At 36.2% G+C, this 21587-nt stretch overlaps 1 protein-coding gene across 1 annotated transcript in view; it reads left to right on the top strand.

The window, feature by feature from the left end:
- Positions 1 to 21587, top strand: part of LOC127446793 (parapinopsin-like) — a 68149-nt gene that overhangs the window by 22750 nt on the left and 23812 nt on the right. Inside the window, exon 2 of the mRNA XM_051708007.1 lies at positions 13144 to 13469. Within this exon, the coding sequence (XP_051563967.1) occupies positions 13144 to 13469 (326 nt within the window). The remainder of the gene's footprint in view (positions 1 to 13143; positions 13470 to 21587) is intronic.

Genomic DNA, 21587 nt, shown 5'->3' with positions numbered 1-21587 from the left:
CTGCCTTTGCAGTGTAAAGATGGCTTTGGAGATATTTCTTATTCAATAATGCTTGTTAGCCACTTACTTTATAATATTTCTCTAACCCTTCTGCTTTATACATGGGCTGCAGGCCTCTTGGATGTAAGTGTGTTCCAGGCAATTGCATTTAATTGAAATAATGGTAGAAAAGAATCCATTCAGTAACAACAGCTTTGAGTGTGTATGCCCACACAGTGAGTTTGCCCTCCTGCTAATAATGAAACAACAGAACAGCAGCAACTCCATCATCATCATCTACAAATGCCGTATTTACAAAGAAAACAGAAATCTGAACAGAAATGGCAATTATGGGAATCATATCAATCAAGCGGTATAGAGCAGAGCCCCTTCACCCACTAAGGGTCAGATTATTCACGTGCTCCCTTATGAAATTCTGTAAGTACCCCAAATCAAATCAGTCACAGCTTGATTTCTTTACATCTGTCAGAACAAACTTGATGTAACTTAGAAATTTTAACTGGGAAACACAATAAAGGAGAAGTATAAATGAGGCGGAAATGCCTCTCTTCCCCTTAAGTTCCCTTTCAATTTCAGAGAAGTGAACTGCATTGTGTTACAGTCTGATGTTGTTATTTCTAATCTACACTTTGACACACACAACTATATTTATATTGTCTTGAGTCTGATTGACAGTTTTTAATCTGCCTCTGATTTAACAGGCACATAGAATTGGACAGTAAAAACAAAGAGTAGTAATGTGAACAGATTAAGACATATTAAAATTGTTGACATACTGTCCATAACAAATCCATGACAAAAGCTAAGCTTTTGTAGGTCTGTTACTAATATCTCTTATTTGTACATTGGGAAATCTATTGAAATTGAGACAGCCTAAATAGATAGAACTGTGGCAAATTCTCCAAGAAGCTTGGAACATCCTATCTGCCAACAATCAAGAAAAACGTGTAAAAGGTGTACCTAGGAGAATTGGCGTTGTTTTGAAGGCAAAGGTGGTCATATCAAATATTGATTTAGCTTTTTTATGTTTACTGGACTTTGATTGATATTCATTGATAAATGAAAACTATTTATGGCATTATTTTGGAAGACATCCTTAATATGCAACATTTTTCACCAGTGCCTAAAACTTTTGCACAGTACTGTGTGTGTGTGTATGTGTATATATATATAATGATTGTTTTCTAAAATGTAAGGGCACAGCAAACATTTTAAGTGAGGAACAGAATGGTTGTTAAGGTAAACAACCTTGGGTAAGGGTTTGGCCTATGATTATTTGATTGGAATGTTGTTCCAGGACCAACAAAAGATGTTGATCCAGGCACATGTCCTGCTTGGCTAATTCACATCACCCCCAATGTTAATTATTTTGGTCATAAAGTTCAATGTTTCATTTTCTCCCCTCTTTTATAGAAGAATATCACTAAGAATTTAGAACATTTTTAAGATGATTAAAAAGGTATTTGCAGAGGAAATCTCTCTCTCTTACACACACACATACACACAGCCAACAGGTGTGAAAGTATGTCATTGAAAGGTGTTGCTAGGGATGGATTAGCCACTGGGCCGATTGGGCCGTTGTCCAGGGGCCTCTTAGGGCCCTGAGCCCTAAATTCATTTATTTTGAGATTCCTATTATAAATCCATGTAAATGTCAGCCTTACGTGAAATACCATTCGTTCGTCCCAATGAAAATTGGACGACAGCAGCGTGAGCACAGACGCTCGAGTGCACGCTCAAGGAATCTGTGTCTCACAGGTGCTGCATGTTTAATTAAAGGTGTACAGAGGACACCATCTGATTTACAAAATGCTTCCAAACACAAAGATAAAGTGCAGTTTACCCTGGCTGTGTACAAAGCTGATGGTTAAAATTCATATAAGCGACAGAATTTGTGCAACAGTATAGAGGACTTTAAAATGTTTAAGTCCTGCTTGCATTTAATGTTTAATGATAAAGAGAAAGGTGCCATAATAGCCTAAATATGTACACGGTAACCTTTTGTAATATTTGGTTACCCGCGAGAGTTCACGAACGGTTATTCTGTTATTTGTCGGGACTCAGGAATTAAGAATGGTTATTGCCATGGATGTGTCAAACACAAACTCAGATTAGCAGGGAATAAAGTGCACAGTGAACTATGAGCCTAAATAGCACAAAAGACCTATAAATCTTCAAATGATAAAATCACATTAAAGTCGAACAAAAATAATCTCTGTCACTGCCTGCAACATAGTAAACCTTTTCTTAATAAATGGAAAATGCGTAATTCTGCCCGGGCATGTTCACTTTCCATGATGCAGCGAATGCTACGGATTATAGGACTTCTTCGGGATACTTCGATTTTTAAATGATTCAGCATTTAACTTGTGTAATTATTGTTTGCATACCAGAGCAAAAGGGGGAAAACTCTCACCGTTTATCAAACGCTGAAACTTTTGCCAATTTGGAAACTTTTGACAATCTGAAATCATGTGTAACAGTGACATTAAGTCTTCTTTGTAACCTGAACTCCATCAGAATGTCGATTTGTGAAACCAGCGCTGAAAAAGCTTGATGCAGTGCAACAAATGGTGAAACAGAACACAGGTGTCTCAAGATGCATTTGTAAATATTTAAATTCTTTTTAAGTTAACAGTGTCTAAAAAAATGTGATGGTCCTGCACAACGAATTGTAAAACAGAATGCAGGTGTCTTGAGATGCATTTATAAATATCAAAGTTCTTTTAAACTTAACAGTGATTTGTGGCTCAACGATCAAAGACATCCATCCAATGTGTGTTTACATGGCCTCGACACACATGTTAACAGCCCGTAACTCGCCCTATAGCCTACTTGAAAATTGACCCGAACCTGTAGGTTTATCGGGTACCATCGGACTCAGATCGGGTTGAAGACCTCTAAACACATGCAGACTAACTGAATAGTGATTTTGGTATTTGAATGCCACGCACATCCCTATTAATAACACATGATTTTGGATCGGTTCATAATTAAAAAGTACATATAATTGGCCATGTAAGACATTGCTCCAAACTTTTCTTCGTCAGTTTGAAAAATCCAACCAAATCTGGCAAGTGTTCTGTAGCGCACATAAAGGTGAATGTAGTCATGTGACACGTCCCATGGGCCTCTCAGTTTTTAATCTGACCTTGAGTGTTTCAAGCATTTTTTTGGGAATACAACCCATAAATGTCTCTACTACCTGACTGACTTGTTCTTAATGAAATGGATGTCCTGAAAAATCACACCTGTCACAGCTGTGACCATTGTAGGCTCTGTATACTCTGTATACTGCAAAATAGTGTCAGGAGAGCAGCCCGCCATTGTTTTAGCTGAAACATTTTCTGCCTGTCAGTCATTGTGCAAGTTCAGGTTTGCTGACACTGAGTTGGCTGACGTGTTTTGAGGGTGGGGTTTTGGAGAGATTGCATGTGGTTGAAGTGATTTGGGTGGTCTAATTTAGTATTAAAGTTGCAGAAATTAGCAAAATGACTGCAATTACAGTACCTTTAAGAGGGGCATTACAGGCAGCTGATTAATCTACTGCTACTGTGTTAAATGTGTACCATTACATCACAAGATTGTGACAATTTTATTTGTCCTCTTCATGGTTTATAGATGAACAACACTTTACATTAAGAAAAGGAAAGGGAGAAAATAAGACAAAAACAAAGAAAGTTTTAGATCATTTTACCCATTTTACCCTTAGCTAGCAAGAATTACCTGGTTGTGTCCTTGTGGAAAGGTCCTTATATGGTCTTTATTTAATGTAAAGCAGACTTCACAGGGTTACCCCCTCACACTGATAAATAAATTCCATCTCCTGTCAGCATGGCATAATGGAACAGAACGTGGAATGTCTCCATACATAATCCCTACTATCCTATAATGGTAAAACGCCACCATGGTTAAACATAGCATCAGTGGTATACAGAATAAACAAATTTTTTTACACCGTTGACCTGAATTATGCCAAGTCACAATGCCAAAGATTGGAATGTCTCTCATATTAAGGTCTTACGTTATAAGTACACCTATTATATTTTCAGTATTAGTATCACACAAAATAAGATCAGGCAATGTCTCTTCAAATGCACCACTGTATAAGTTTATAGGTTTCATAATTTAAAAAAAAAATCAGAATTACATATTAGAATTGTAGAATGGGCTACTATAAAAGCTTTTAAATGATTGTGTTAGCTTTTGAAAAAAGCACTCTTTATGTACATATCACATTCAGCCAGTATCTGTGCTTTTATAGTGTTTATTTCAGTCATTAACTCTTATCACATTGAACAGTGTGTAGAAACATTTCAATAAATGAAAGGAGAAAAACAAACTACTAGGGCAGATAATACTGCTGTAATGCTATGCATATATTATTAAAGGAATATTCTAGGTTAAGTACAACTTAAAGGAATAGGTCACCCAAAAATGAAAATTCTCTCCTCATTTGCTCACCCTCATACTGTCTGAAAATACAAAAAACAACAGAAAATATTTTAGACTCACCTCTTGATATATATATATATATATATATATATATATATATATATATATATATATATATATATATATATATATATAATAAATATAAAAAAAAAGATTTACAGTAATGCACTTCAAATTTCCTCTATGGGGTTTATTAAACAACACTGCAAGAATAATGAAACATACAATTATCAGATTGTTTTGAAGTATTACAATAAAATATACACAGTGTTTCCCACAGGATTTAGTGAGACTATGGTGGGTGGACCTCAGACCCTCTGGGGGGGGGGGGTCCGGGGGCATGCTTCCCATAAGAAAATGAAAGTTAAATGCAAAATTAAAGTTAAATGCATTTTGAGAGCAAAATTAAGAGGCTAGATCTATGAAGAACTTTGTGCTGTTGTAAACTATTTTGTGCTCTAGTAGTAATTTAATCATAAACACATTGGTTGTATAGATATGAATGGTGATGACATGGCACAAAAGTCACACCCACAAAGCATAAACGAAACGTGTTAAGTTTAACACAGTTCACAAATGGTCAAAACACAAAATCAACTAGAACATATGTTTGAGCCAGGGCTCGACGTTAAGCATTGTCATGTGCTTGTCCTCCAGACAAGTAAATTGGTCATTCACTTGTTCGAGTAAAAAAGTAACTTGTCTGGAGATAAAAAGGATTTACATGCTCAAGTAACATGTCAAAGTTTATGTTGTATATTTTTTCTAAAATGATGGCCGATGCCCAACCTAATAGTGTACCTATACAATCAACTCAATTCTCTGCAACATAAATGTAAACTTGGGAGACTGTTGTCATATGATAATTATTTTATGTTACGTATGGTGGTCAAATAAAGAAAAGCCTCCATTGCCATCATTAACAGCAGGGGTGCTCACACTTCTATGGAATGAGATAAAATTTGTTCATCATGTTATTGCAGCAAGATCTACCATGTACAATAAAGTCTATACATTACACTGTGTAACAAATGTTTTTTAATCTATTTTTAATTTTTTTATTTACCTATTTCCAATGAGAAAACGGGTGAATTTGTGTCTTTTCGTTCACATAAAGTCAGAAAAAACAACATATGAATCCAAATTAACATGTATTTATACTAAAGTAATATTCAAAGCCGTGCTGCTCCATAATGGTAACAAGTACCCGTCTCTTCCCCTGGCTCACTCGGTGCACCTCAAAGAGGATTACAACAGCATCAAGACCTTGCTGGACGTCTTGAAGTATGATGAGTACGGCTGGGAGGTCTTAGGAGATTTCAAAATGGTGGCATTCCTGATGGGTCTCCAAGACGATTTTACCAAGTTTCCCTGCTATCTTTGCCTTTGGGACAGCAGGGACACCAAGGCGCACTACCACAGGCGGGACTGGCCACAGCGGACCATGTTCTCTGTAGGGAGGAACAACGTCAAGTGGGAGCCACTGGTGGACCCCCGGAAGGTGCTGATGCCATCACTGCACATCAAATGGGGCCTTATGTAACAATTTGTCAGAGCTCTAGATAAGGAGTCGGCAGCCTTCAAGTACCTTCAAGACTTCTTCCCTAAGCTGTCTGAGGCAAAGGTCAAAGCCGGTGTCTTTGTTGGACCACAGATAAAGAAGGATTTTGGATTCATATGTTGTTTTTTTTCTGACTTTATGTGAAAAGACACAAATTTGCCCGTTTTCTCATTGGAAATAGGTACATTTCAAAATATCACTGTCCTGGTCACAAAAGCAAAGTTTGTGGGGAATAATAACACATTTTCTATACTTTTGAGGTATAAGCAATTATTAAATAACACTTACTACCCAGGAACTCACAATACCAAAGTCTCAGGAGTCTGAAGAGAAATTTTACAATTCTGAATACCAGCTTTAATACCACAACAAATAATAACACTAACTGATATGTTAATTATAGAGGAATGGTTTCAAGTTTTGCCCCAATTTGGAATGCCCAATTCCCACTACTTAGTAGGTCCTCATGGTGGTGCAGTTAATCACCTCAATCCAGGTGGCGGAGGACAAGTCTCAGTTGCTTGTTGTGCACGACACCGTGGAGACTCACAGCATGTGGAGACAAATGCTACTATCCGCGATCCACCCACGACTTACCACGCGCCCCATTTAGAGCGAGAACCACTAATCGTGACCATGAGGAGGTTACCCCATGTGACTCTACCCTCCCTAGGAACTAGGCCAATTTGGTTGCATAGGAGACCTGGCTGGAGTCACTCAGCACACCATGGATTCGAACTCACGACTCCAGGGGTGGTAGTCAGCGTCAGTACTCGCTGAGCTACCCAGGCCCCTTTGTTTTAAGTTCTTAAGTAATTATTCAAGACTAGTAAATAGTCAGTAAAAAAAAAAGAAAAAGAAAAACAGCAATGAAAATAAATAGATTAAAAATAATAGAACAAAAAATACAAATTAAGAAAATTCTGTGCTTTTTTTAACAGCTTTAAAAGATTTTAAAAGCAGTATCAAGTATTCAAGTAAACATTCAGAATGAAATGCAACATAAAACTACTACTGGTCTTTACTGTATGATTATAATGCATTAATACTTTTTAAAGCTACTAAAGTTACCCAGTCAAGAGCAGTATGTTTTCTCATTTTCTTGTTCTGGTTGTTTATTATAATGACACACTAGACAGCAGCTGGTCTATTAGCTTACATTTATATTTACAAGTCTGTCATTTTAATACAAATCCGCTTTTTTCTCCACTGTTTACGTTCACTTTAGACATCACTCTTTGTGTTTACATGAATACCTCACCAAGACAGGCATTTTGGCAGAATTTTGAAATGCATTTGACTATTCAGGTGCACATTAGCGTGAGCATTTTCGTAACACGCACATGTTCAACACACACACATAAGCCGCCTGTCAATCAAACAGGGCACAGCTGTTACTAGATCGCTTGTGAATTATAAAATTACGTGCTCTTGATTACTTTCAACAGCAGAATAAAAATATGAACTTTCTAAAAAGTGACACAGGCCTAGACTATCACAAATATATATATATGGTTATTTTTTTAGTTATTGACATTTAATCAGTCTGCTTGTCTGGTGGGGCAAGTAAAATTCAGTGAGGGGTGGGGCTGAGAAAGACTGACTGGGAGTGAGATATGCTTTGCCGAAGGAACGGCGCAAAACACAACATTAGAGATCATTTATGTTATTATGAGAAGTGTAAAAATATTTTCGGTTCATTATGAAACTGTGGCGGGCCACCACAATCTAGGTAATTAATGGGAAACACTGATATACGTATACATTACAATATGTCAGCATAAGACTGATGTGATAAAATCACAAATCTTCTTTGTGCAAAGTTATATCCAAACTTTGCACAAAGTTCAGCTCATGTCATACGTTGCTTAATATGTTCCTGAATGTTTTGTGTATGTGTGTGTGGGGAGGCCCCGCTCAGGGTGTGCAAGGGGGAGATTGTGGGCAGAAGGGGTTCACCACTGTTTCAAGTGTGGTTCTCCAAACAGTAACAGAGTGTACGGCATGCCTGTGACCATCAACAGCCTTAAATAAACACACTGTTCTTGAGATTGGCCTCATGTGTCTTCATTACGACGCTACAATACATTTTACAACACCTCATATAAAATTTTATTTTTAGCGGTCTCTGGGGCGGCGCCCTGCAAAGTGGCTATGACCACATTCACTTAACCGGAAATCAAACATGGCCTTCATTTGCAACTAGCCAATTGGTCCAATGGTAGGAACATTTCTTATTGGATTCCATTTCATGTTAATAAATAATAAAAAATAAAAAAATTCTCCCAAACCCTTAATTGTCCCATTTATTTGTACAGACTTCTAGAAGTATATTTAAAAGAGCAGACAAGTCAACATTGGACACAGTATGATCCTATTAAAGCCATACTGTAAAATAAGTGTGTTTGATAGACAGCTTTATGAGTCACCCAGCAGATTGCCATAGCAGACTATAAAGCTTTGTCATATTTTTCCACATGCTTTGTCACAGGGAATTAAGGTGAACGTGCTCTTTGTGTTTGAGATCAGCAGCAAAGACAGAGGTGAATTTCCATCCAGAATGTATGCAGCCTCGGCTTACAGCAGAGCTCTGTACCAGCCTCACACAGTACTGTTTTTCTGTGAAAAAGACCAATTTGATTGAGTCTCTTTACCACTCTTATGTTCTCCACTTACCTCTATTTTTCACGCTCATGCTCACTCTCACTCTCACTCAATACCCCCTCTTTTCTCTCTCCTATCGATTTCTGCTTCTCTCCTGGTCTCCTCTTATCTTCCTTTTGTGCATTCTTGCCCCAGTCATCTCTCTCCTACCATTCATCCATATATAAATCTTATAAATCATCCAGTCACTTTAAACAGCTTGTCTCAATATTTTAGCAGACAGCCCTTGCTGATAAGTATAAATGCATCGGATATGCAGAAATGTTGTGAGCACACTAAACAAATGAACCTGCATTATGAGAGGCTTAATCAGCTCCAGATGGGACAGGTTGCAGAACCACTCCATTAAGTCATCTCACGTTCTGCTGATAATGTGGGACCTCAATAAGTCTGTTCCTCTAAGATTTCATGACTTCTATAACATCATTATGGAAATGAGAGGGCAGTCATACAAGTTTATTTTCTTATCTTTTTTTTTTTTTCAGAGGACGTATTCCTGACTCAATCAGTCAATGCTTATTAATGGTTTTCCAGTGTGAACTGGAGTGGTTCATACTGTGCTGCCTTGCTCATTACTCATTACTGTTTCATTACAAATGAGATTAAATTAATTCTGTTATTAAGGGGGGATATGACCAATATCTCTGCTGTAACATGGTGTGAAAGTGTATAAAAATTTACAAATTCTCATTTTGCAATTTTCTGCCAATGCTGATGGAACACCAGACTACAGTGACTGCAGAGAATTCCTGCAGTGTTATCCAGTGGCAGATCTCCCCCGTTACTGAATCTAGAGTATTAAAAACATAGTACGACCAGTGTAGTCTGAATCCTGAATGAATGATTCTAATGAGCCATTTTTTTTAATTATTTTTTTTTATTTAAAATGTGAAACACCAGTGGCGTATCCATGACATTTTTACTGGGGTGGCCAAGATGTGGCACAGACCTAGTGTGGGGTGGCGATACCGGGAGAACCTTTATGAATGGCACATGATCAAAATGTGTAAATATCGCATTGCTTTGCTTCAACATCTACACATGTAGAATAAATGAATTCTTAAACTCATGTTAGCATTCATTGAATTGTTTGTATTCAATATCAGACTGTTGTTTTGACATTTGACAGTTTTCTATTCCTGTTCTATTTCAACCTATTACAGTTTCTGGGAATCTCTGGTTATTTTAACATAACATCCATTTTTAAATCAGTAATTGTTTAAGAAAAGTCAGTTACACATTTTTAAGAGCTATTCTCATTGTAGAGAATTAATCTGCATATAACATCAGGTATAGTGTATAATCATATAAAGATACAAGTACAGGTGATAACTGATTGAGGCACAATTCAATCAATCATTCAATAAATTATTCATTCATTTATTAGCTATAACTGCACTGTCCAGCAGAAATATTGTTAAATTGGGTACAAATCAGTGTGTGAAATTGGCTACGAGGGCTTATAGGTGTCTGTCTGGAAACCCCAAAATTGCAGATTGAGCTCTGTATACAGTAAAAAACAAAACTCTATTTACAGTGTCTACTCAGGTTTATTTTCCACATGTTCTGATAGCTTCAATTACTTTGAATATTACCAAATAAAATAGTCAAATCATTTGCGGCATTTAAGTGCAATTTGCCCTGCCTCTGCATATTTAAAATGTCAAATAATGTATAAAAACTTTGAAGATTTTATTGGTCTGACTGACCAATAATACACATAAAGAGCTCATAAATAACTCATGTAAAGATTTAAAGTACAGTCACAGCACAAACCCTTCCATTTCACACACAGGTTAGCCATATATATAACTTTAGCTATTGAACATATACATCTGTAAAACGCTTTACACACCTCCGTCATTAAATCAGAAAACATGGCATTTCATATTTCATGTCAATGTAAATATAACATGCTGAATGTGGTGTAGGGTCTAGCTTACTCTTTAACCTAGCTACTGTAACAATGAAAAAATGTTTTCACATTCACATGGAAATTCGGGATAAATTAAATGTTAGATTAGATGAACATACCTCTCAAATAACAGCTTTCTTTTTGACCACAAATCGACGTCGTCAACTCATTGGAAGTTGGAGGTAGATGCTAGCTCGTGTCAGCTTCGTGCTTCTGACCGACCATTATACTCCAGACCTGGCGCCCGCTGCCCGCGACCTGCGGTACCTGCCTGGCCACCCGCGGCCTGCCCCTCCCCCCACTGATCAAAGATCAGCTCACACAGCTTCAGTCCCACCACTACTATAATGATCAGAAATATAAAACTGACCCTGGGTCAGTGTGGCTCTAAATCAACAAATGACCTGAGATGTCATCTTTGATTGACAGGTGTTTCTATTGTTTCTTCATTCTTGTGTTGATGAACATGATGAACTACCAATCAGTTCTGGTGTGGCCACAGGGTGGCCAATGAGATTTCAGGGGTGGCCCAGGCCACCACAGGCCACCCCCTAAAATCGCCACTGTGAAACACACAGCGCATTCAGTTTATAGTGTAATTCCCAAACATATGACTCTTATGAGCTGGCTTTTTTTAATGAACCAATGAACACTTTTTTTTGTGGTTTAGAATTTTTATTTAATATGAAGTTAGGATCAATTATTGGGCTGCATTCATGCATCTAATAAGTTTGTGTAAACATGCCTTTTATGAGAACTGTTGCTTATTACATTTAATTCTGATTTGTAATATTTGTTCTGTCCAAATCTAAAATCTCATCATTTGGACACAATCACTTGTAGTGTTTTTATAAGGGCTGGGTATCCCCAGCCACCTCACGATACATATAGCAATGTGTTTCGATTCTATATATTGCGATACATCGTGATACATATCTCACGATTTGATATATCATGATACATATTCGATTCCAATTCACAAGCTTTCAATTCCAATTAATTTGGGCATATTTCAGTTATAATGTCTATTTAGCTTACATACAATATTAAATAAATTATCTTTCAGCTAATGCTGTTATTAATACAGGGGACCTTCTAACTTTTAATATTTAATAATAAATGTTAATTTATTTTATTAGTTTTTCTTCATTTTGGTCACATTTTAGCTTTTTAAAAATATATAAATCCATGTATTCCATCAATAAATATGATGTCTTGAAATTGCATATATTATATTGAATATATATATATATATATATATATATATGTATGTATTTTATGTTTGTTGTTTATATGCCTAATTTGTACTTTTTATAAGTATTTACAAAGATATGTTGAACAAATGCTCTTTAAGATCAGCGGCAGGGACTTTGACAAAAGTGTTTTGGTTGAATGGCTTCTTGACTGCATCTGTGCTATTTGTGCTTAGATTTTTTTTTTACTGACTGTAAAGTACAGAAAGGATTTTAAAAAAGAGACATTATTCAATGACAAATGGATTGTGTGGATTTCGTCTTTGGACTCATATCACAGGGAAAGAATAAAACCAAACTTTTACTCTTAATACGGAGTGAAAAGATCTCTGTGCTGAACTACGCCACTACTCAACTCAAACACTGGTGAGGTAAATCTGAAAAATGACCAGCAAGTGGCTAATCATCACTAACAATTTTAACCATATACGTGCATTGTAGAGGGTTGCATATAGAATAAAAGAGTGACCTTTTTAAGAATCGATATCCGGATCGGTCAAATGAAGATAGTATATCTTCGCGATTAAGTAGAAAATCTATATTTTTGCACGGCTGTAATGCCAAACGTGTGAGATTCCCAGCGTGTCCACAAGAGAACAGTGAATCCTGCGGGCTCAGTTTCTGTCTCTCTAGCCCCTCATAGAAGCATTTTTGACTGCACTGAAGAACAGCGCTTAAGTTTGCACTTATTTAGACGATCTGCTTCTTTTTTATTGAAATGCTGGACATGATATGAATACACAAACAGTTAAATATAAATATCATGATACATGGATTTTAAGTATCGATGCAATATAGTGAGAAAAAGTATCACGATAAATCGATATTTGATTGTATCGACACAGCCCTAGTTTTTATTGGGTAGCCGATGAGCAAGGCATTATAGTAGTCTAAATTTGAGGCTGTGAAAGCATGGATCAAAATTACAGCATCTGTCATGTTGAACATTAAGGTGTGTGATGTTACGTAAATGGAAATAGGCAGACTTAACAACAGAGGTGTTTTTTGTATTAAAAAGATGGAAGAGTTGAATTAAATGACAGTTCACCTCAATATGTGCTCTTTTTATTGAAAGACATACTTGCAAAGCTCTCCTTCTTTTCACTCTTCCACTCATTTGAACCTGGCTTTCACTGTTGCAGTGGAGACAATATCAAAGCTACCAAGCATTTTGAGAATCACTTCAGAGTCTACATTACCTCTTCAAACAGAAACTGAACTCTGCTTCCATCAATTTAACTTCAGAGCTCAAGGGCTGCACTTATTTGCTTTCTCTTTATCTTTCTCTTTCTCAGGAATTGTGTCTCTGATATCCTTGGTGGTTCTTTCCTACGACCGCTACAGCACAATGACAGTGTACCATAAACATGGTCCAGATTATCGCAAACCTCTGCTGGCAGTAGGGGGTTCCTGGCTGTACTCTTTGATCTGGACAGTGCCACCCCTTCTGGGTTGGAGTAGTTATGGACTGGAGGGGGCGGGGACAAGCTGCTCTGTGTCATGGACCCAGCACACGACCCAGTCCCATGCTTACATCATTTGCTTGTTTATATTCTGCTTGGGCCTACCAGTGCTCATCATGGTCTACTGCTATGGGAGACTGCTGTACGCTGTCAAGCAGGTAAGAATTCAATCACATCTACTGAGTACCCTAAACTTTTCTCTGTGATTCTGTGTTGTGTCTCTTTAGTCAGAAAACAGCATGAGATAAGAGGCAAAAACTCTTTACACATTTCAGAGAATTCTAGGTCTGTCAATCGATTAAAGGGATAGTTCACCCAAAAATGAAAATTCTCTCATCATTTACTCACCCTCATGCCATCCCAGATGTGTATGACTTTCTGTCTTCTGCTGAACACATTTGAAGAAAAATATAAAAAATATCTTAGCTCAGTAAGTACTTAAAATGCAAGTGAATGGTGGTACGACCTTTGAAGCTCCAAAAAGAACAGACAGTCAGCATAAACGTCATCCATACAACTCAGCTGGTTAAATTAATGTCTTCTAAAGCAAAAACGATCGCTTTTGGTGCAAAAAAGATAAATATTTATGTACTATATCAGGTATAATTATATTTAAGCAAATTTCAAAAGAAAGTGTGCTGTTGTACTGAATGTACTGTAAGTTTTTATTATTTAAATTTTTTTTTATCCCCTTTTTCTCCCAATTTGGAATACCCAATTCCCACTACTTAGTAGGTTCCCATGGTGGCGCAGTTACTCACCTCAATCCGGGTGGCGGAGGACAAGTCTCAGTTGCCTCCGCTTCTGTGACAGTCAATCCATGCATTTTATCACATTGCTCGCTGTGCACGACACCGCGGAGACTCCGCATGTGGAGGCTCATGCTACTCTCCGCGATCCATGCGCAACTTACCACGTGCCCCATTGAGAGCAAGCACCACTAATCACGACCACAAGGAGGTTACCCCATGTGACACTACCCTCTCTAGCAACCGGGCCAATTTGGTTGCTTAGGAAATCTGGCTGGAGTCACAGCACAAAGTTAACTATATATATATAGTTAATCTTTTAAACATGGAATTTAGAAAAAACTTTCCTAATGAAATCGGATTAAATTCAATAAAATATTTATAGTAGGTCCATATGGAAGCCCAGGTGTGCCATTTACAAAAGAATGAAGGAATAAATGATCAATCTATTAATTTGAAAATAAAAACTTGAATAAATAAGTCAATTTATAATTGGACAAATAAAAAGACACATTTAAATGTGTTTATTTAATTCATGTTTAAAAATGTCATTATATTTAACAGTAAAATTGTGCATTAATAAATCATATTTATTTCATGTTTAAAATGTCATTAAATATAGCAATAAATTAGTACATGAATGAGTCACATGCACTTTTTATTGCGCTTTAAAAGCACCTTTTAAATTACATTTTAAAAAGATATTTGGCAATTGCTTTTCTTAATTCATTTGCCAGTTGCTTTTCCTCATCCATTTGCCAATGGCTTTTCTTTCTCATTTTGCTTTTCCTTTTCTTTTTTCCTTTTCTTTCTCCAATTGAGAATCGAGTTAAAACAAAATGCCATTGGACTGTTGACTCCTGAGAGCAACCAATGAACTTTCGATTCAGTTATAAGACACCCCCCCCCCCCCCCCACGTGCCACTCAAAGAGGATGTAAGGCGGCCTGTCATTGGACAACTGTACAAGCGATTTATGTGATATTATTGGATCTGTGAATCCCGCACATATGAAACGGATGCGAAACATATCAGAAGTTAATGGTGGCTCGTTCACTGTTGCTGTGAAATGCTGAACACGGACCTACCTGAGCGTGCACAGTGATGTGTGTCCAGGATGGGAGCTGGTAATCGTGATGCTGTTAACAGAACCAGCCTCCCAACCCGCGCCCAAACTTAAATACGCGCAGCAACCGTCATTTGCCTCACACTTCACCGCTTGAGGTACCAAACATATAAGAATACCGCCAGATCCTGTACTAAAGCACCTCCGTGAAGTTGGCACCCCATATAATTAAATCTTTACCAAATCTATACCATTCAAAAATGAAAGTTTGTGCTGGTTCGATGTTTGAGATATTAGACATTATTTTTTATTTTTTTGGCTGTGTGACGTCACTTTCCACCCCATAAGGTCCAAATCGCTCCAAACCGATGCCGTTCGTTTGTGCTCGGTTTGTGCTGATTTGTGCCTTTAAAAAGAAACACTGTAATTATTTCCCTTCCTTAGAAATAGCAAGAAACTTTTCGGGAGCAGTGACGTCACTCCAAATCGCTCCGAATTTGTGCTATCAAAAGAAACATTATAACATATTCCTTTCTTTGTATTAAACAAGATAGATTTTGGGAGCCGTGAAATCACGCAGGCTAAACCCCATGTCTATCACTCTCATCTGTCTCCATGGTTTGTGCTCACTTCTGGTTTGTGCTGTGTTTGGTATCATTGAAGCATTCATTTGGTAAAATCTTTGGCAAAGATTTAATCTTTCACCCCATCAAACTCAAATACATCTCTCTTTCTCTGTCAGGAAATATCAGATTTCACAGGGATGAAAATTACTCACCTTTCAGCTAAAGTCATCTTTTCTGAAGCTAATTTGCCCAAATTGTTTGGTAAAATTTCTAAATTAAAATCACTTTAAATGGTTACTTTAAGCTTAAAAACTTAAAATACTTGAAACTCAGTTATTCTAGATTTATCTACTGTAATAGCAAAACATAGCAAGATACAATACAAATCAAATAATACATATTTTTTAAAGTTAGTAGAAATAAATATTTGAACATATAAATATAAAATAAATTTTGAGAAAATGAACAGTGTGCAGAGCTGGAAAAGACAAAAGGCTACACTGAAGAAGTTCATATAGAAATATAGAAAATGGTTCTGATTTATTTTGTTTTGGTTACTGCATAATTTCCATACTTTTGTGTTACTTCTTAGTTTTGATGATGTTATACTCTAAATTCTAAAATGTGCAGTAACAAATAATAAAGAATAGGCAAGTGTGACCAAACTTTTCTAAAGAGTTCTAGTCTTACACTGAAGGGCCGTTCACATTGAGCGTGTTTTTGCGTCCATCCGCGCTGTTTTATAATTGATTTCAATGTAAACGTGCGCTAGATAGATGTCTTTGATTGCTTGTTTGTGTTTTTAGATGCCATGTCAAGTAAAAAACAACCTAAACTGTTAAACGTCTCGAGTCGAGACACATACGTTTTGCTCTTTTGTGGCGCTACGTGTAATTTTAGTGCAACAACAACGCATTCCAGCATGTGAATGGCACCTAACATGTTTTCAAAAATTGCGCTGAAATTTCAAACAAATATTTTGAATATTAGCTACCATATTGGCCTATGCAATTACACAAACACTGTCAACTCAAGTCGTGCCAGCTTCTAGCTAAAATAAATAAAAGCAAATTCAGAGCTGAAAAATTTATTTATTAAATAAATAAATAACCTATATAAACATGATGTACAGCTTTGTTCAGCTGTCTCACATATAGCCTATAAACAAATCATAATTTACAACACAAACACGGACAATTTTTGCTGTTGCATTTGGAGTTTAATGGGCTGAAAGATTAATCTTTGCTAAAAAACGTATTCTTCAATGATACCAAACACAGCACAAACCAGAAGCGAGCACAAACGATGGAGACAGATGAGTGATTGACATGGGGTTTAGCCTGCGTGATTTCACGGCTCCCAAAAGCTATCTTGTTTAATACAAAGAAAGGAATATGTTATAATGTTTCTTTTGACAGCACAAATCGAGCACAAACGAACAACACCGGTTCGGAGCGATTTGGACTGCATGGGGTGGAGTGTGACGTCACTGTTCCGAATACAAGCTGTTATTTCAAAGGAAGGGAAATAGATACAAGATACATTTTAATGACCCAAATCAGCACAAATCGAGCACAAACGAACGGCTCCGGTTCGGAGCGATTTAGACCACATGGGGTGGAAAGTGACGTCACTGCTCCCGAAAAGTTTCTTGCTATATCTAAGGAAGGGAAATAGTTACAGTATTTCTTTTAACGGCACAAATCGAGCACAAACGAACGGCACCGGTTCGGAGCGATTTAGACTATATGGGGTGGAGAGTGACGTCACTGTTCCCGAAAAGTTTTTGCTATAGTATATCTAAGGAAGGGAAATAGTTACAGTGTTTCTTTTAATGCCACAAACTGAGCACAAATGAACTGCACTGGTTTGGAGTGATTTGGACCACAAGAGGTGGAAAGTGACATCACACAGTCCAAAAATAATGTCTAATATCTCAAACACCGAACCAGCACAAACTTTCATTTTTAAGGCACAAATCAGCACAGACGAACAGTATAGATTTGGTAATGATTTAATTATATGGGGTGCCAACTTCACAGAGGTTACTAAAGCAATTGCTTCTCTGCACTGCCTGACCTTACAGTTATTTTTTCATTTTCAAGCTAGTTTCATTACTGTATGACCACTCTCTCTACAATATTTTTGAACAAAGCCCATATACTGTATCTTCTGTGCACTGTGAGATCATCGATCATAAGCACTGGGACACAATGAAATTTTGATAATCTGTTTCTGTTTATAAAGCTTAATAAAGTGTTATCTTTCGTTTACACAACCAAAAGGTCTTTTTTTTCTTCCAGTAAAAGTTATGTTAAGTGACTGTTTCATTTCACACAATTCTAGCAGTGAAGGGGTAAAACACTTGTTGGTTATTGCTTTTTCTTTTTTTTTTTTTTTTTCTCTTGGAAAATGTCTGGCCTAAATCTTGGATATTTTACCTCAAACATCTTTGACATGTTAATTGCCATTTTCTGTGTCAATTAAATTTGCCTATAACAATCGATTCAGGTACAATTAAAATGTAATTTCATCAAAAATTCAAATTCAAAATGTTAAATCCATAAGACCCAGACTACAATTGTAAAAGAGGAATTTGCAATTGCCAAATGCTTTTTAAAACGCAATTTAAAAGGTGCATTTAAAAATGACTTATTACTGTGCTGTTTTATTGCTAAATATAAGGACATTTTAAAACATGATTTAAATAAGCACATTTAAATGTGTCTATTTATTTGTCCATTTATAAATTGGTTTATTCACATTTTTATTTTCAAATTAATAGACTGATAATTTATTCCGTCATTCTTTTGTAAATGGCACTCCTGGGCTTCCAAACTGAATTAAACAGTAATTTTAATTGGCAATAATGAGAACAAGTCTGCTCATAAAGCTTGATATGATGGAACATGCTAAAGTGGTGTTTGAGCAATTAGAGGATCTCTTTTAAAAAAAATGTTTTCCTCTCTCACTAGTATTCCTGTACTTTTGTGTTGTGTCTGTTTTTTGTTTGTTTTTTTAAGCTTTTGTGTCTGCTTTGAGCTTTTGTGACTGATATGCTGTGGATATGGTTATTTCAGGGCCAAGTTTTCAGAGTAGCTTATGGATCATTAATACATTTTTAATTAAGCATATACAGTTCTCACTTAAGATTAGGTCATGCAAAATGCTTAGTTAGCAATTAGTCAATGCTTTATTACGACCTATATATTAAGTAAAAAATATTACTAAAACAGTAACAAATACAGTAATTATGTTTAAATGTAAATCCAATTAATTACATATATAATGTATTTATTTACTATGAATTCATGCCTTGTTCATGTAAAAAAAATGAAACGCCTATAAATGAACTTATTAAACCAAAATAATTCATTTGCTACAGTGAATATAAACAAATAACAAACTATTTGTATGTAGCTTATAAATGTAGGAACAATCATTTATTAATGATCAACTGACTATAAACTAATGCTTTACAAATACTTTTTACCATGTAGTTATTATAAAGTGTTACCAAATCTCTTTTTACACATAATGCACATCCAACACATTTCATCTGAATATATTACACTGTTCTTCTCAAGCACAACTGTTAACACTCAGCACCATAAACTATCAAACAGTCATGACATTTGAAATATTCATGAATAAAACTGTTTACTTATGTTTTTAAGTGTTTTTAACTGCCCCATTCTTCAATAACAGTTCCTTTGCAAAGCTTGAATCGTATTTTGACTGTTTACAAGCAGTCCATGCTGACATGAGCAAAAAAAAAAGAAACGCGCAAACAAAGTCCAAAGAACGGTGAAATTACGCACTTACATACTGAAGGCGCATTGAGGCAGAAACACACCGAAACGGTTAAAGACGTCCATCACCAAAGACGTCCATCGTCAAAGACGTCCTATGTTTACATACACCAACAATTAAAAATAGTGCAGATGGGTGAAAGAACACGTCCAAGGTGCGTTTGAGCTCAAAACAACAAGAGGCAGCAGCTGAATGAAAGAGAATTGCTTCTCTCTTTCAGAGTTGTAACTTGACACCTCATCTTTTAAAAGTGGCACGAGATATGTATCAAGCTGTCAAAGATGTCTGTCTAGTACATTAATATATTCAAAAATAATCCAAAATAGTCCAGATGGGTCCCCTTTGGGACCCTTTGAGCCTGCTCTCTTGACTTGAACTGCACGCCAGTGGGCGGGGCCAAGGGTGCGATGACTCATGTTGTGGGATCTGTAAATACAAATGAGCAATGTGTTGTGACTTCATGAACAGACAGATGTTTCAGCATGGTGGCAACTATAAATGCTCATTTTAGACTGAGGAGGAAGTTTTGAGTTCTGAAATTTACAGTATGTTTTTATAGTACAGTTACCTCTTATATGTCTAAATATCAAGGAAAATTTTATTCTCTGTTTCATGACCCCTTTAAATGCATTATTGTTGTATTTTTATGTCTTGAGATCCCTGTATTCCATTTAGTTTCTCTGTGTCCATTGAGTTGTTTTTGAACTCAACAATACGTCATGTGTGAACAGCTCCTTCCTTATTTTGTGCTTTCTGTTCATTGTATATAACTTGGTGTATCTGACAAAGCACGTTGCCTCGCATTCCATGTATTCCATGTATGCAAGCTTGGATTGCTCTGATGGTAGGACAGTCCCTTATTAAGCAATTAACACATGGGTGAGCTTAAATGCATACATTTTTAACTCATTATTTTTATATAACTAAATTAACATGTTAGATTGACAGCCCTAGAAAAGGTATATCTGTTACTGAATTCCATTCTATTCTGTTTTGCGCCATTGCAACGATCACAGGATGTTTTCAGACATGGCCAATTTTGTGGATACACACTGAATAACCCACGTCAGAACAAATAGACTGTTTGATTGGTCGCTGCAACAGAATATCAGTTTTCAGACCGTCTTAATTTAATTTAAAACCCATTAAATATTGTACAAAAAATCTATAGAGAGAGTTGGCCAAGAGTGTTATTGTATGTTATATAATCTCAAGCACTGAGATACAGCCATTAGAAATTAATTGATAGCTGACTTTTAGCAAATGTGTTAGCTGCTCAGGATAATAATAATAATAAAATAATAATAATAATAATAATAATAATAATAAAAATACTTAGACAAGCACAATGACAATTTAAGTCAGTGTGTTTTGGACTTTACATTGCTCATACTTCACAGTGAAAAGATATTTACTTTGAATAACTAGCTTACTAAAAATGAGCTGACTTTACATGATTTAATTTAGAATCCACATCACACAAATAACAAAACTTTTGAATATTGGCATAAGTATCATCAGTATCATCAGAGGGTCAGTGAACAGTCTGTGGGCAGTAAATGGGCATGCCATCTGAGGCAGAGACTAATGCATTTGATTGATCCAACTGAGAAACACCGATCTTTTCAGATACCATATGAAGATGTTCTTCATAATGAAAGCAATAAATGTGAAATGAAAGAGCTTTGAAAGGCTAACCTTTAACGAAACTGAAAGGACAGATAATCTATATGTTGCTATGGTGACAGAAAATAAGCAAAAATTGTATTTTCTATCCTGTATCTATCTATCAGTCACATTTTTTTTATGCTCTATTTGCAAGCACTTCGTGGTGCATATTGGGAAAAAAAAGAATTCTTAAAGCAAGCTCTGTCACAGATCTTTCACCATGCTGATATAGTGATCCAGCACAGGACGGCTTTTTCCTTTAGAAATCTCTTTGAGAATGCATTAGCATCTCATCTATTTATGAGGAACATGACTGGATTTGGATGCTGTTTTCCTAGGTGTCATAGCTACCGTGAGGAGGATAATGTATACATTTCGTTCTGGCTTGAGAGAACTGATTTTTTTTATTTTATTT

The sequence above is a fragment of the Myxocyprinus asiaticus genome, chromosome 10, assembly GCF_019703515.2.
Source record: "Myxocyprinus asiaticus isolate MX2 ecotype Aquarium Trade chromosome 10, UBuf_Myxa_2, whole genome shotgun sequence".
NCBI lineage: Eukaryota > Metazoa > Chordata > Actinopteri > Cypriniformes > Catostomidae > Myxocyprinus > Myxocyprinus asiaticus.
This window is presented reverse-complemented; position numbering and strand designations above follow the sequence as displayed.